General features: G+C 44.0%; 1 protein-coding gene across 2 annotated transcripts in view; it reads right to left on the minus strand.

Annotated features, from left to right (window-relative positions):
- rngtt (RNA guanylyltransferase and 5'-phosphatase) overlaps nucleotides 1–16,200 on the minus strand; it is a 155,352-nt gene that overhangs the window by 116,431 nt on the left and 22,721 nt on the right. For both annotated transcript variants that reach the window (XM_014204745.3, NM_001173757.1), the window contains 1 exon segment: nucleotides 2,259–2,394. In XM_014204745.3, coding sequence (XP_014060220.1) covers nucleotides 2,259–2,394 — 136 coding nt within the window.

Below are 16,200 nucleotides of genomic sequence, written 5' to 3' on the forward strand. Positions count from 1 at the left end.
AAATAAAAATCAGCCGTTTCCAGCTACAATAGTCATTTACAACATTAACAATGTCTACACTGTATTTCTGATCAATTTGATGTTATTTTAATGGAAAAAATATGCTTCTCTTTCAAAAACAAGGACATTTCTAAGTGACCCCAACGGTAGTGTGTATACGAGAGAGACAACGAGAGAGAGAGAGCCTAGAGAGAGCAATATTTTACACATTCATCATTGTGGAGTTGAGAATCAGGTACTTCAGAGCTGGTGAGAAGCGAGCTCGAACGATAACGAGCGAGAGCGAGCTCGAACGATAACGAGCGAGAGCGAGCACGATAACGAGCGAGAGCGAGCACGATAACGAGCGAGAGCGAGCACGATAACGAGCGAGCGGAGCGAGCACGATAACGAGCGAGCGGAGCGAGCACGATAACGAGCGAGAGCGATAACGAGCGAGAGAACGAGCGCGATAACGAGCACGAGCGCGATAACGAGCGAGCGCGAGACAGTGAGCGCGAGAACAAGCGAGAGCGAGCGAACGAGAGCGAGACAGCGAACGAGAGAGCGAACGAGAGAGCAGACTATATGAATAATTTCCCAATGGGTATCATATCGTAGGCTAAGCATCATACAGTACGCATCACCATTCTGACACATTACCTGTAGGAACATCAAGGGAACTACTGCTTTACAGCTAATATGGTACAATTTCACACAAGTTTATGTCCTTTGAAGGGATCTTACTCAAAATATTTACTCCAATGTGAGCGTACAAACACAGACAAATAAAAGACAACACTGAGTGTATTGCGCTGGGGGATGAATATAGTTGTATCTCTGCGAGTTGACCTCTGTACACGCAGCAGTGCAGCACACTGAGGCAGTAACTGTTATGTATTGTGTGTGGGGGTGTACGAATAAGCTAAAGTGACTAGCAGCAGAGCCACTACAACAGAAGAGCTTGTGATTGAATGTATGCAGCAACAGTTCCACAGGCAATATATCTGCAAACATGAAAAGACATTTTAGGTCTCTGGGTAGAGTTCACTAAAAACACTGACATGAATTCCAAACACACAAGAGAAGCCTTGTGGCAGAGGCAGATTATGTGTAAGTAGTACAATTCTATGAAGAATATATGGATGAAACTGAGCATAGCCGAGTCATGGTTCAGCTAGACAGACTGTCACATCTGCAGAGTGGAGCTGCTTCAAAAGCCTGCTAATGTGTTCCCTGCACACAAGGCCCAAACAAAGAGACAACCCACCATCTCAATCAGTCACTGAATTACCGAAGATACTTGAGAATAATATTGCTCAGAGCATAAAAGACACGTCCGTCTTAGAGAAAAGTGATGATGGCTAAGCAAGCCCCCCACATAATTGGGCTCCTGTACAGAAGACCAGGCATTGTACACCGGCATGACACATATTGGCAACTAGCCTCTTCTCTCCCTGGTTCCGATTAGGGAGGGTGATAATGACTGGTGTCTTGTGCACCTGCTGCTTGGGGAGTGCTGGGACCTGGCTTAGTCCCAAATGGTACCCTATTCCCTGTATAGTGCACTGCTTTTGACCAGGGCCAACAGGGAATATCACTATATTTGGAATGAACACCTTCTCTAGTACAAAAACTCCAGTAGCCCAGATTGGCCTGTTATTACACGGTGAAGACATGACAGCCACTAACAAACAGCCTCCTGGGAGGAAGGTATCTATGCAGTACAGTACAATACAGAGCAGGATAAAGGCGGATGAATCTATGGTATGATTTACGAACAATGTTTCCCCCTCCTGTCTTGTGTGGTGGCGGACTGGGTGAAAGGCTCACTGCTCTCACTGTTCTCCTATAGGCCTAGGTGTTGATAGGAGCCACAGGGTTCTCCTGGTGTGGAAGGAGGCTGACAACAGCTACTTTCTGCTGTCAGTCATGTGTAGGTGGAGCAGCAGGGCGATATGATTAGGGGTACGGGGTCAGGCAGGGGACATAAAGGGCGGGAAAAATAAAGACAGTTCGAATCACCATTCTGAGACTTTTTTATTTAACTAGGCAAGTCAGTTAAGAACAAATTCTTATTTACAATGATGGCCTAGGAACAGTGGGTTAACTGCCTTGTTCAGGGGTTAGAACGACAGATTTTTACCTTGTCAACTCGGGGATTCGATCTAGCAACCTTTTGGTTACTTGGCCAATGCTCTAACCACTAGGCTACCTGCCGCCCCATTACCTTGGGGGAAGAAAGAAAAGGACACACACACACACACTGAAGGACTTACCCCGTCAAGTAGTGTGTTGGCTAAGTGAACGCGGAGGTCTTTCCGAAAGGGGAATTCTAGGTTGGCTATGTGGAACACCGAGTTGTCTCTGTCGATCATGTGCACCTCATTCTTCCCATTTATCAGCATCATATACCTGTGGGAAAAAAAGCAAAGAAACCCTCTTTAATAAGTTTACATAACATCTTTAAGTTAACAACTATTTACTAGTAAGTAGCAAACATTCAACAAACAAAGCAGAGGCAATATACATATTGAATGCTGTAAATTGATGGCAAAGTTTCACTCCAAGTGGAATTGGCTTTTTACATGGATTAAAAACCAAGCCAGACAGCCATTTTATAGCAGACAAACAGCTGCATCCGGATTACTCCGAGCTGCAGATTCAACTGCATTTCTTACAGTTAAAATCAAAACTTTGTTGGGTTAAAGCTGCAATATGCAACATTTTGGCAACCCGACCAAATTCACAAAGAGTATGTGATGAGTCAAAAAAGTTAGTGCAAAAAGGGTCAATGCAGATAGTCCGGGTAGCTATTGGTTAAATATTTAAAGCTGCAATATTCAACTTTTTGGGTGACCCCACCAAATTCACATAGAAATGTGACTTATAGATCTGTCATTCTCATTTAAAGCAAGTCTAAGAAGCGGTAGATCTGTTCCATGTGCATATTTCTAGGCTTCCAGTTATGTTTAGTTTTTTTACTTTCGGATTTGTACACCAGCTTCAAACAGCTGAAAATACTACATTTTTGGTTATGGAAAATATATTTCACAGCAGTTTTGATGGTACAATAATTCTTTTCACACTGACTGCTTGTTTTGTCACATAAACTGAAATTAAGCGAACTATTCAAATTTTTGCAACCAGGAAATGACAGAGCGATTTCTGCAACATTACACCTTTAATAGAGTATCTGGGGAACAACACAGAATCAAACTCCAAACTTACCTCAACCCCTACTTACAAAAACAGCCGCATTATATTCTAGTGCACGTAGACACTTTCAAACCAATTCTCTCCTCTATTGACAAAACTGAATGACAAAAAAGTCACAGGCTCTGATATATTGTGATGTTATGTCCTAAAGCAGCTCTGCTTCAATGCAAATGTGCCAGCCTCCAGTTAGACATGGCTCTATCTTCAAATAGCACAATGTGCTGCTACATTCACAGGCAGTAGCGAGGCGAGTTGTTTCACTGATAGAGGAAGTTTTTGCACTAATCCTGAATTAGTTCCTCGGGCATTTGCAGGTGAGATACAAGACTTAGTTCGCATTAAGAAATACACTGCACTATCCTTGGCCTCAGGAAGACCACATAAGCTTGCAGTACAAACACAGTCCTTCACCCTTTTATCAAGATACTGTGGATGCATATTAATGATTTTATTCTGAGAAACTTTGAGAAAGCTCTTTGACTACATCTACAGTACAGGACTAGAGGCAAGGACATACACCACTGATCCAGCCATTCAGGAGGAGTGGTGTCCTTATCTCGCTCCTTCTCTTTGGCCTTGCAGATTTTTGAACAGTACTTTTTCAATGCCACAATAGGCCACACACACACACACACACACCGGTCCTCATTCAAATCACCACAGTGCCACACCAGATAATCCTACTGCTTTGAACTTTGTTTAATTAGAATATCCTCAAGAGAGGCGTAAAAGACAGGACATTGCAGTGTATCTGAGTTTTTTAAGAAGCTGCTAAGCAAATATGATAGGACCCAGGCTCTCTTGCTCCAGTCTACATATTTACATGGGTGATGGTAGAGGAGACTGGCAAGAGAGATGTGGAAAGTGGTGGTGAAGAGGGAGACCAACTTAAGTAGCTAGCAGTCTGTCACACCTCTGTCTGATTACTGTCTGATCCCTCCATCACACCAACCAGATGGAGGGATGAAGTGGAGGATACAAAGCTTTCCTTCAATTACATACCTGCGAACATCAGCTTTCACATTCAGACAAACTCTTACTTTTAAAAAGGGTGGATGCAGGTGGACAGTGAATAACTTACTCACCGTCTCCGACAGGATATCTGTATGGTAACAGTGGTGGAGGTGGAGACCAATTAGAAGTTTGTGATGACAAAGGGGATTTGGGATGGACGTACAGTGTGTTAAGGATGGGACAACCCCTATGATACCCATGGTATCACCCATAGCATAGACACACAGAGGATGGAAGAGTCCACAGACACTAAGGTGGGGGTATCTGGGTGAAAGATACAGAGGCAGTGGAGGAGGATAAAGTCTAAGTGCTCTAGTTCAGTGTTGCACCGAACTCCAGTCCTTAAGTAGCCCCAAACAGCACACATTTTTGTTGCAGCCCCAGACAAAAATATCTGATTTAACTTGTCATGGGCTTAGTGATTAATTGACAAGTAGAATCAGGTGCGTTTGTCCGGGACCACAACAAAAATATGTACCGTTGGGGGTACTGGAAGACTGGAGTTGGGAAGACCTGCTCTAGTTGAGTCTAGAGCATGGCCCTCCAACGTTGTTCCTGGAGAGCTACCCTCCTGTGGGTTTTCGCTCCAACCCAGTTGTAACTGATATCGTTCAGCTTATCATCCAGCTAATTATTAGAATCAGGTGTGCCAAACTAGGGTTGAAGCGAAAAACCTACATTTACATTTAAGTCATTTAGCAGACGCTCTTATCCAGAGCGACTTACAAATTGGTGCATTCACCTTATGATATCCAGTGGAACAACCACTTTACAATAGTGCATCTAAATCTTTTTAGGGGGGGGGTTAGAAGGATTACTTTATCCTATCCCAGGTATTCCTTAAAGAGGTGGGGTTTCAGGTGTCTCCGGAAGGTGGTGATTGACTCCGCTGTCCTGGCGTCGTGAGGGAGCTTGTTCCACCATAGGGGTGCCAGAGCAGCGAACAGTTTTGACTGGGCTGAGCGGGAACTGTGCTTCCTCAGAGGTAGGGGGGCCAGCAGGCCAGAGGTGGATGAGCGCAGTGCCCTCGTTTGGGTGTAGGGACTGATCAGAGCCTGAAGGTACGGAGGTGCCGTTCCCCTCACGGCTCCGTAGGCAAGCACCATGGTCTACAGGATGGTGGCTCTCCAGGAACAGGGTTTGGCGAGCCCTGGTCTAGAGCTATTGTCAAGATATGAGGCAATACACTGGTGCGAACACAAAGCTCATCAAAATCTCCTTCAGTTAAGAGGTTTGAAATAGAAAAATGGCTACATGCACCAACAACCTCAGCCATCATAGATTGTTCTTTGCATTTTATTGAGGGCATGGCAAAGAGCAAAGCGCAAACAAAAAGCTGTCAAGCCAACTGCTCCTGTTTGGGTAATTGAATCAAAAAAAATCTCCAGTCAACAGGAAAACTGTTATGCGTAAAAGGAAACACATGAAAGTCAACAACAGAACATGAAAATGCCTGATCTGATTCCAGGGGTATGGAGGTTCCTAAGGAGAGCTGAGGGGATGTGATCAAACACGCACACACATTTCCTCTTACAATCAACACACAAAAAAAATCTGCTCGGCAATGATTATATGGCAGAGTTGATGAATCCAGTTACATGCTTCCGGGAGGCCGACTTGCCACCGCTCTCTCTCCATCGGCAAATGCCAAGTATTGAGTGAAGCAAGATGTTTTAATATGAGCAACTCCGTATCATTTCCGGTTTTCTTCCTAAAAAGGTTAAGTATCCTAATCAACGTATCCTAAACCAGTGAGCAAATTAGCTCGCTCCCCATTACACCACTTTATGACATTAGTGCAATCATGTAGTGCTAATGGCACCCGGCTTATTATGCAAACTAATAAATTAACACAAAGGCGGGCCTGGCCTATTGGATGGCGATGTGAACCCATTTTAAAATGCAGTGACAGATGTACAGCTCACCAGGGGAGAGGAGACTGACAGAGATACAGTTGAAGTCAGAAGTTTACATACACTTAGGTTGGAGTCATTAAAACTCATTTTTCAACCACTCCACAAGTTTCTTGTTAAACTATAGTTTTGGCAAGTCGGTTTGGACATCTACTTTGTGCATGACAAGTAATTTTTACAACAATTGTTTATACAGACAGATTATTTCACTTAATCACAATTCCAGTGGGTCAGAAGTTTACATACACTAAAGTTGACAGTGCCTTTAAACAGCTTGGAAAATTACAGAAAATGATCTCATGGCTTTAGAAGTTTCTGATAGGCTAATTGACATCATTTGAGTGAATTGGAGGTGTACCTGCGGATGTACTTCAAGGCCTACCTTCAAACTCAGTGCCTCTTTGCTTGACATCATGGGAACATCAAAAGAAAATCAGCCAAGACCTCAGAAGAAAAATTGTAGACCACCACAAGTCTGGTTCATCATTGGGAGCAATTTCCAAACGCCTGAAGGTACCACGTTCATCTGTACAAATAGTACGCAAGTATAAACACCATGGGACCACGCAGCCATCATACCGCTCAGGAAGGAGAAGCGTTCTGTCTCCTAGAGATGAACGTACTTTGGAAAAGTGCAAAATCAATCCCGGAACAACAGCAAAGGACCCTGTGAAGATGCTGGAGGAAACGGTACAATATTTTCTATATCCACAGTAAAACGAGTCCTATATTGACATAACCTGAAAGGCTGCTCAGAAACAAAGAAGTCACTGCTCAAAAACGCCAGACTATGGTTTGCAACTGCACATGGGGACAAAGATCGTACTTTTTGGAGAAATGTCCTCTGGTCTGATGAAACAAAAACAGAACTGTTTGGCCATAATAACCATCATTATGTTAGGAGGAAAAAGGGGGAGGATTGCAAGCTGAAAAACACCATCCCAACCGTGAAGCACGGGGTGGCAGCATCATGTTGTGGGGGTGCTTTGCTGCAGGAGGGACTGGTGCACTTCACAAAATAGATGGCATCATGAGGCAGGAAAATGATGTGCATATATTGAAGCAACATTTCAAGACATCAGTCAGGAAGTTAAAGCTTGGTCGCAAATGGGTCTTCCAAGTGGACTATGACAACAAGCATACTTCAAAAGTTGTGGCAAAATGGCTTAAGGACAACAAAGTCAAGGTATTGGAGTGGCCATCACAAAACCCTGACCTCAATCCCATAGAACATTTGTGGGCAGAACTGAAAAAGTGTGTGCGAGCATGGAGGCCTACAAACCTGACTCAGTTACAACATCTCTGTCAGAAGGAATGGGCCAAAATTCACCCAACTTATTGTGGGAAGCTTGTGGAAGGTTACCCCAAACATTTGACCCGCGTTAAACAATTTAAAGGCAATGCTCCCAAATACTAATTGAGTGCATGTAAACTTCTGACCCAGTGGGAATGTGATGAAAGAAATAAAAGCTGAAATAAATCACTCTACTATTATTCTGACATTTCACATTCTTAAAATAAATTGGTGATCCTAACAGACCTAAGACGGGGAATTTTTACTAAGATTAAATGTCAGGAATTGTGAAAACTGACTTTGAATGCATGTAAACTTCCGACTCCAACTGTAGATGGCAGATCACTTGGTAGTTCCCCACTACCAAATTCACTACATTTCCCACAGCGTGAGCAGCAGTAAGAAGAACTGCAGGTGGGGAAAAAAAACATAATCAGATATGGATTACACCTAATTAATTTGCCATCTATACCAGCTTGTTCAGAGAGCTCTGGAAGGCATTCAGGTCCCTGAGAAGTGGGATACAATGGCTGTCCCCCAAATGGCACTCTATTCCTTAGAGTGCATTACTTTGGACCAGAGCCCAGGGGTGCATTTGGGACTAAAACAATATGAGACAGGCCCTGAGAGAGAACCTCTCAGCCAATGAGAGACAAGCATGCACTCTCATAGCAAATCAAGACCCCTAAAAGTGACTTGTTTCAGTCTTTCACTCTTGACCTGTAACAGGATTACGAGTAGGACCAACAGCGTGCTGCCAGAGTAAAAGGCATCTAATCTTCCAGCTACAATGACAGTGCAGGTCTGCAAAGTAGGGCCATAAAAACTGTTGGACCTAGTTATTATAAAGACAAAAAAAAGTATGACAGTGCAGGTGTGCTGGAGCTGTACTAGTCCAGAGAGGATGTTGGTTGAGTTCCTCATCCCTGTGAGTGAGGAGTGGTGAGCCACATCTGCCTTGCGGTCCTTTGCTCCTATAGAGACTGTGTTCTGGTAGAATCAATGCCTGCATCTACTCCCCAGATAAAGATTCAGGAGTCTGGACAACAGCCTCTTTGGTATCCCATAAGACACATTCAGGCAAACAGTCAGACAGACACACGCTTTAAAAAGACGTTTAGTGTATTGTTTAGTGTTGTGTAGTGGCTTTGCTGGCATGCATTAAAACAAAAGTTGAGTTTGCCCCACCAAGACGTACATGATAAAAATCACTAAAGAGCCTGGTTCCTCTCTAGGTTTCTTCCTAGGTTCCTGCCTTTCTAGGGAGTTTTCCCTAGCCACCGTGTTTCTACATCTGCCTTGCTTGCTGTTTGGGGTTTCAGGCTGGGTTTCTGTATAGCACTTTGTGATATCTTCTGATGTAAAAAGGGCTTTATAAATACATTTGCTTGATAGTGACATCAGGGCATAAAATAAAAAAAACGCCTACCACCCGCCAAATGCGGAGGGAAAAAAATGTCTATTTCACCAGCCATGTAAGCGGGTGGTCAATTTGCAGGGCTCTACAGCGCGACCATGACATTCACATTTGCAAATAGTCAAAAGTCAAGTATGAGCACATGTGCAAGTTGTGATTTCTAGCAGAAAAATGCTGCAGTAGCTATCTTCAAAGTTTCTGCCATTTTGTTCCATAGCTGCTAATCGCACAAAGAAATAATGGTATATCCCGCCTCACACATCAGCACTGCCTGAGTTAACTGCTTATAGATACATTTTTGGAAGCACTGCACACAGGTACAAACGTTTGTCTAATTTACTCAGTCTACAAAGTGAGACTTTGTCCTCTTGTTTTTCGGCTATTTACATTGAAAAACAACCAAGCTTGTGAACAAAACAATGTTAGTTAAGAACAAATTCTTATTTACAATGACGGCCTACACCGGCCAAACCCGGACAACGCTGGGCCAATTGTGCAGGGCCCTATGGGACTCCCAATTAGGGCCGGTTGTGATACAGCCTGGATTCGAACCAGGGTGTCTAATGACGCTCCTAGCATTGAGATGCAGTGCCTTAGACCGCTGTGCCACTCGGGAGCTGAAGAGATGGCATCTACTTGGTTTCCACTAGAGAACACAGCCAGAGTCAAAATTGTATATATCGTTAAAAAAAATCATGAAGACTTACGGTCAGGGTTAAGCATAATGTTAGCAGTGTGGATAAGGTTAGGTATAAAATAACATTTTAAGATGATACATTTTAGAAATAGACTGGGTTTATTTTTTTTTACCTTTATTTAACTAGGCAAGTCAGTTAAGAACAAATTATTATTTTCAATGACAGCCTAGGAACAGTGGGTTGACTGCCTTGTTCATAGGGCAGAACGACAGAATTTTACCGTGTCAGCTCGGGGATTCGATCTTGCAACCTTTCGGTTACTAGTTCAACGCTCTGACCACTAGGCTACTTGACTTTGTGGCTGTGGTAACTAGTGATGACTGTCTACTAGTAGTCAGATCCAAAATATCTCTCACACACACACACACACACACACACACACACACACACACACACCCGCCTTTAGAGGTGCAGCTTTTGACTCGGGTGACAAAAATAAATTGAGCAATAATCCACATTACTTCTTACTAATACCTTCCTTGTTTTAGAAACATTACAAAGCCCAGTCATCCATTTGTTTGGGGTGGTTTTTCACTGATAAATAATCTGAGTGTCTGGTCTATTTTTTTTTATAAATCTACTAAACCTGCCACAGTGGCTGGTGGACCAAAAAGTTAATTTTATGCCCTGGCGCACATGATTACCCCAAGGCTTTCAGCTTTGGTTGGGATATAGGCTATAGACCTTCTTTCACACATAATTTACAAATGCGAACAACCCATCTAGCTAAACGGAGTGCTTTTAGAACACTGTTGGGGCCAGTGCCAGACGCATAATCTCAATCTAACCATTACATTGAAATGGTTCCAGGTGGGCCCTGGAAAGTGGAGCTGTAATAGTCCTCCACACCTCTACTCCACTGGAGGGGATCAGTGAGAATGACCCAGGTCTCTAGGGCTGTATCCTAAACGGCCTTACTTCCTAAATAGTGCACTACTTTTGGGGTTGATGCCATTTCAAATCTAATTTTATTTGTCACAGACATATTTAGCTGATGTTATTGCGCAGGTGTAGTGAAATGCGTGTGTTCCTAGCTCCAACAGTGCAGTAGTATCTAACAATTCACAAAAATATACACAAATATAAAAAAGTTTTTAAAAAACGGAATTAAGAAACAAATATTAGGACGAGCAATGTCGGAGTGGCATTGACTAAAATACAGAAGAATAGCATACATATGAAATGAGTAAAACTGTATGTAAACATTATTAAAGTGAACAGTGATTCCATGACTATGTACATAGGGCAGCAGCCTCTAAGGTGCAGGGTTGAGTAACCGGTTGGTAGCCGGCTAGTGATGGCTATTTAAGAGTCTGATGGCCTTGAGAAAGCAGTTTTTTCAGTCTCTTGGTCCCAGCTCTGAGGCACCTTCTGGATGGTAGCGGGGTGGACAGGCCGTGGCTCGGGTGGTTGCTGTCCTTGACAATATTTTTGGCTTCCTGTGGCATCGGGTGCTGTAAGTGTCCTGGAGGGAGGGCATGCAGTGTGCCCTCTGGAGAGCCCTGCAATTGCGGGTGGTGGAGATGCCGTACCAGGCAGTGATACACAATTGAGAGCATCCTGTCAGGCTGTATCTGTAAAAGTTTGTGAGGGTCTTAGTGGCCAAGCCAAATTTCTTCAGCCTCCTGAGGTTGAAGAGGCGCGGTTGTGCCTTCTTCACCACACTGTCTGTGTGGGTGGACCATTTCAGATCGTCAGTGATGTGTACGCCGAGGAACTTGAAGCTTTTCGTCTTCTCCACTGTGGTCCCAAGGATGTGGATAGGGGCATGCTCCCTCTGCTGTTTCTTGAAGTCCACTATCAGCTCCATCGTTTTGTTGACGTTGAGGGAGAGGTGATTTTCCTGGCACCACTCCACCAGGGCCTTCACCTCCTCCCTGTAGGTGCTCATCATTGTTGGTAATCAGGAATACTACTGTTGTGTAGTCTGCAAACTTGATTGAGTTGGAGCTGTGGGTGGCCCTGCAGTCATGGGTGAACGGGGAGTACAAGAGAGGGCTGAGAACGCACACTTGTGGGGCCAATGTGTTGAGGATCAGCAAAGTAGAGGTGTTGTTTCTTACCTTCACCACCTGGGAACAGCACATCAGGAAGACCAGGCTTGGAGGGTACTATGGTGTTGAAGGCTGAGCTATAGTCAATGAACAGCATTCTTACATAGGTACAGTTGAAGTCGGAAGTTTACATACACTTAGGTTGGAGTCATTAAAACTCGTTTTTCAACCACTCCACAAATGTCTTGTTAACAAACTATAGTTTTGGCAAGTCGGTTACGACATTTAGTTTGTGCATGACACAAGTAATTTTTCCAACAATTGTTTACAGAGATTATTTCACTGTATCACAATTCCAGTGGGTCAGAAGTTTGCATAGACTTAGTTGAGAGTGCTTTTAAACAGCTTGGAAAATTCCAGAAAATTATGTCATGGCTTTTGAAGCTTCTGATAGGCTAATTGACATAATTTGAGTGAATTGGAGGTGTACCTGTGGATGTACACTGTTCAAAAAAATAAAAGGGAACACTAAAATAACACATCCTAGATCTGAATGAATGAAATAATCATGTTAAATACTTTTTTCTTTACATAGTTGAATGTGCTGACAACAAAATCACACAAAAATAATCAATGGAAATCCAATTTATCAACCCATGGAGGTCTGGATTTGGAGTCACACTCAAAATTAAAGTGGAAAACCACACTACAGGCTGATCCAACTTTGATGTAATGTCCTTAAAACAAGTCAAAATGAGGCTCAGTAGTGTGTGTGGCCTCCACATGCCTGTATGACCTCCCTACAACGCCTGGGCATGCTCCTGATGAGGTGGCGGCTGGTCTCCTGAGGGGTCTCCTCCCAGACCTGGACTAAAGCATCCGCCAACTCCTGGACAGTCTGTGGTGCAACGTGGCGTTGGTGGATGGAGCGAGACATGATGTCCCAGATGTGCTCAATTGGATTCAGGTCTGGGGAACGGGCGGGCCAGTCCATAGCATCAATGCCTTCCTCTTGCAGGAACTGCTGACACACTCCAGCCACATGAGGTCTAGCATTGTCTTGCATTAGGAGGAACCCAGGGCCAACCGCACCAGCATATGGTCTCACAAGGGGTCTGAGGATCTCATCTCGGCACCTAATGGCAGTCAGGCTACCTCTGGCGAGCACATGGAGGGCTGTGCGGCGCCCCAAAGAAATGCCACCCCACACCATGACTGACCCACCGCCAAACCGGTCATGCTGGAGGATGTTGCAGGGAGCAGAACGTTCTCCACGGCGTCTCCAGACTCTGTCACGTGTGCTCAGTGTGAACCTGCTTTCATCTGTGAAGAGCACAGGGCGCCAGTGGCGAATTTGTGGCCTGCTGGAGGTCATTTTGCAGGGCTCTGGCAGTGCTCCTCCTGCTCCTCCTTGCACAAAGGCGGAGGTAGCGGCCCTGCTGCTGGGTTGTTGCCCTTCTACGGCCTCCTCCACGTCTCCTGATGTACTGGCCTGTCTCCTGGTAGCGCCTCCATGCTCTGGACACTACGCTGACAGACAGAGCAAACCTTCTTGCCACAGCTCGCATTGATGTGCCATCCTGGATGAGCTGCACTACCTGAGCCACTTATGTGGGTTGTAGACTCCGTCTCATGCTACCACTAGAGTGAAAGCACCGCCAGCATTCAAAAGTGACCAAAACATCAGCCAGGAAGCATAGGAACTGAGAAGTGGTCTGTGGTCCCCACCTGCAGAACCACTCCTTTATTGGGGGTGTCTTGCTAATTGCCTATAATTTCCACCTGTTGTCTATTCCATTTGCACAACAGCATGTTTAATTTATTGTCAATCAGTGTTGCTTCCTAAGTGGACAGTTTGATTTCACAGAAGTGTGATTGACTTGGAGTTAAAGTGTTCCCTTTATTTTTTTGAGCAGTGTATTTCAAGGCCTACCTTCAAACTCAGTGCCTCTTTGCTTGACATCATGGGAAAATCAAAAGAAATCAGCCAAGACCTCAGAAGAAAAATTATAGACCTCCACAAGTCTGGTTCATCAATGGGAGCAATTTCCAAATGCCTGAAGGTACCACGTTCATCTGTACAAACAATAGTACGCAAGTATAAACACCATGGGACCACGCAGCTGTCATACCGCTCAGGAAGGAGACACGCTCTGTCTCCTAGAGATGAACGTACTTTGGAAAAGTGCAAAATCAATCCCGGAAAAACAGTAAAAGGACCCTGTGAAGATGCTGGAGGAAACCGGTACAAAATTCTCTCTATCCACAGTAAAACAAGTCCTATATTGACATAACCTGAAAGGCTGCTCAGAAACAAAGTAGTCACTGCTCAAAAACGCCAGACCCGTGAAGCACGGGGGTGGCAGCATCATGTTGTGGGGGTGCTTTGCTGCAGGAGGTACTGGTGCACTTCACAAAATAGATGGCATCATGAGGCAGGAAAATGATGTGCATATATTGAAGCAACATCAAGACATCAGTCAATAAGTTAAAGCTTGGTCGCAAATAGGTCTTCCAAATGGACAATGACCAATTTTTCCAAATGGACAATGATAGTGGCAAAATGGCTGAAGGACAATAAAGTCAAGGTATTGGAGTGGCCATCAAAAAGCCCTGACCTCAAACCTATAGAAAATGTAAGTTTTCCGTTTGCAAGGAGGCCTACAAACCTGACTCGGTTACACCAGCTCTGTCAGGAGGAAAGGGCCAAAATTCACCAAACTTATTGCGGGAAGCTTGTGGAAGGCTACCCAAAACATTTGACCCAAATTATACAATTTAAAGGCAATGCTACCAAATACTAATTGAGTGTATGTAAACGTCTGACCAACTGGGAATGTGATGAAAGAAATAAAAGCTGAAATTACTATTATTATTCTGCCATTTCACATTCTTAAAATAAAGTGGTGATCCTAACTGACCTAAGACAGGGAATTATTACTAGGATTAAATGTCAGGAATTGTGAAAAACTGGGTTTAAATGTATTTGGCTAAGGTGTTGGTAAACTTCCATCTTCAACTGTATTACTGTTGTCCAGATGGGATAGGGCAGTGTGTACAGGTGCATCCTCAATCTACACACAATACCCCATAATAACAAAGTGAAAACAGGTTATACATTTTTGCAAATGTATTCAAAATACCTTATTTATTTACATAAGTATTCAGACCCTTTGCTATGAGACTCGAAATTGAGCTCAGGTGCATCCTGTTTCTATTGATCATCCCTGAGATGTATCTACAACTTGGGAGTCCAGCTGTGGTAAATGTAATTGATTGGACATGATTTGGAAAGGCACACACCTGTCTATATATAGTTTGAGGAGTCGAATCTCTCCTGCACAAGTACAATTTCAAATGACACCACCCCTATATTTTCTCTGAATTGGGCCAATCGTCTTGGAAAACCAACAAAAGATTGAGTGTAGTTATATTTTGGAAGTCTGCAGATGACACCCACAGAGGGAAAAAAACACAGTTATTGCAGGGCCAAAGTGGTCCCCTTGCGATCTAATTGGCCAGTTAGCCATGTCTCTGCTGTCACTTTCTGAAGGGCCCTTCCTCATCAGTCAAGGATAAGCTACCCCCACTCTCTCTCTCCCCCCCTCTTTCAAGCCATCATAATGACACTGTATACCCGGTGCCAAACTATCATGGATCCCCAAAATGTAGGCCCTACTACAATTCAAAATGACCTATTATCCGTACTGGCAGAAATCCCTCTCCACCTGCAGCCCCAGTCCTCCAGTGAGGTTATGTAAGGCAATTTTCCCCCTTGTCTATTTCCCCAGCACTTTGATCCTAATGATGCACAAACGGCCATTGTTTCGGCTAAGGCCTGAGCGACAGCAGCTCCCCCCCCCCCCGGTGACCCTCAGATCAGACCAAGCAGCTTTGCACATCAATAGTGAGCAACAGAGTCTACTGGCAGACAAGGCAGAGCTGCTATTAACAGCTGCTATTCTGTGTGAAATACAGGTGCTCTTCTTACCCAGCCACAGCCAGGCGTTGGTCTTAAGCATAGATTGCAATGTTGCGCAAGCCATAAGCTTGTGCCGGCCCAATGCAAATATCAACTCTTGGTACATTTCATGCGTATTCTAATGCAAATCCATATGTTAAATGTGGATACGTTTATGCTACCTACCCTTTAAACTACATCAGGAGACCACTTTTGAGGTCTGTGAAAAGTCATTTTTTTGTGTAGATATCCTTTAATTCAAGTGTGCACCAGCAAGAGACTTGGTTAGCAGTGTTTTTGTAGCGCAAGTTATTGCAGAGATTTACTAAACAAATCGCCACTGGATTGATATCATTCAGCCAGGTAGGCAGACTACTTTGTACTGTAGTTCACACATTATTAAGAAGGTTTTTGGGAAAGCTTTTCCATCGACCAGAAGACATTTGTCATTGGCATCATCGATGACTGCTACACAGCGGAAGACAAAAGCGAACGCACAGACAGGGGCATTTCCTGTGCCTTTGCCTCTTCAGAAGGTTTACAGAAAAGACCTAAATCACTGATGCATTTTATTAATGTCTAATGATGAGAGAGATGAGACACCTGAAACCCCACCTCTTTAAGGAATACCTAGGATAGGATAAAGTAATCCTTCTAACCCCCCCTTAAAAGATTTAGAAGCACTATTGTAAAGTGGTTGTTCCACTGGAT

This window comes from Salmo salar, chromosome 06 (assembly GCF_965601325.2).
Source record: "Salmo salar chromosome 06, fSalSal1, whole genome shotgun sequence".
Classification (NCBI taxonomy): domain Eukaryota; kingdom Metazoa; phylum Chordata; class Actinopteri; order Salmoniformes; family Salmonidae; genus Salmo; species Salmo salar.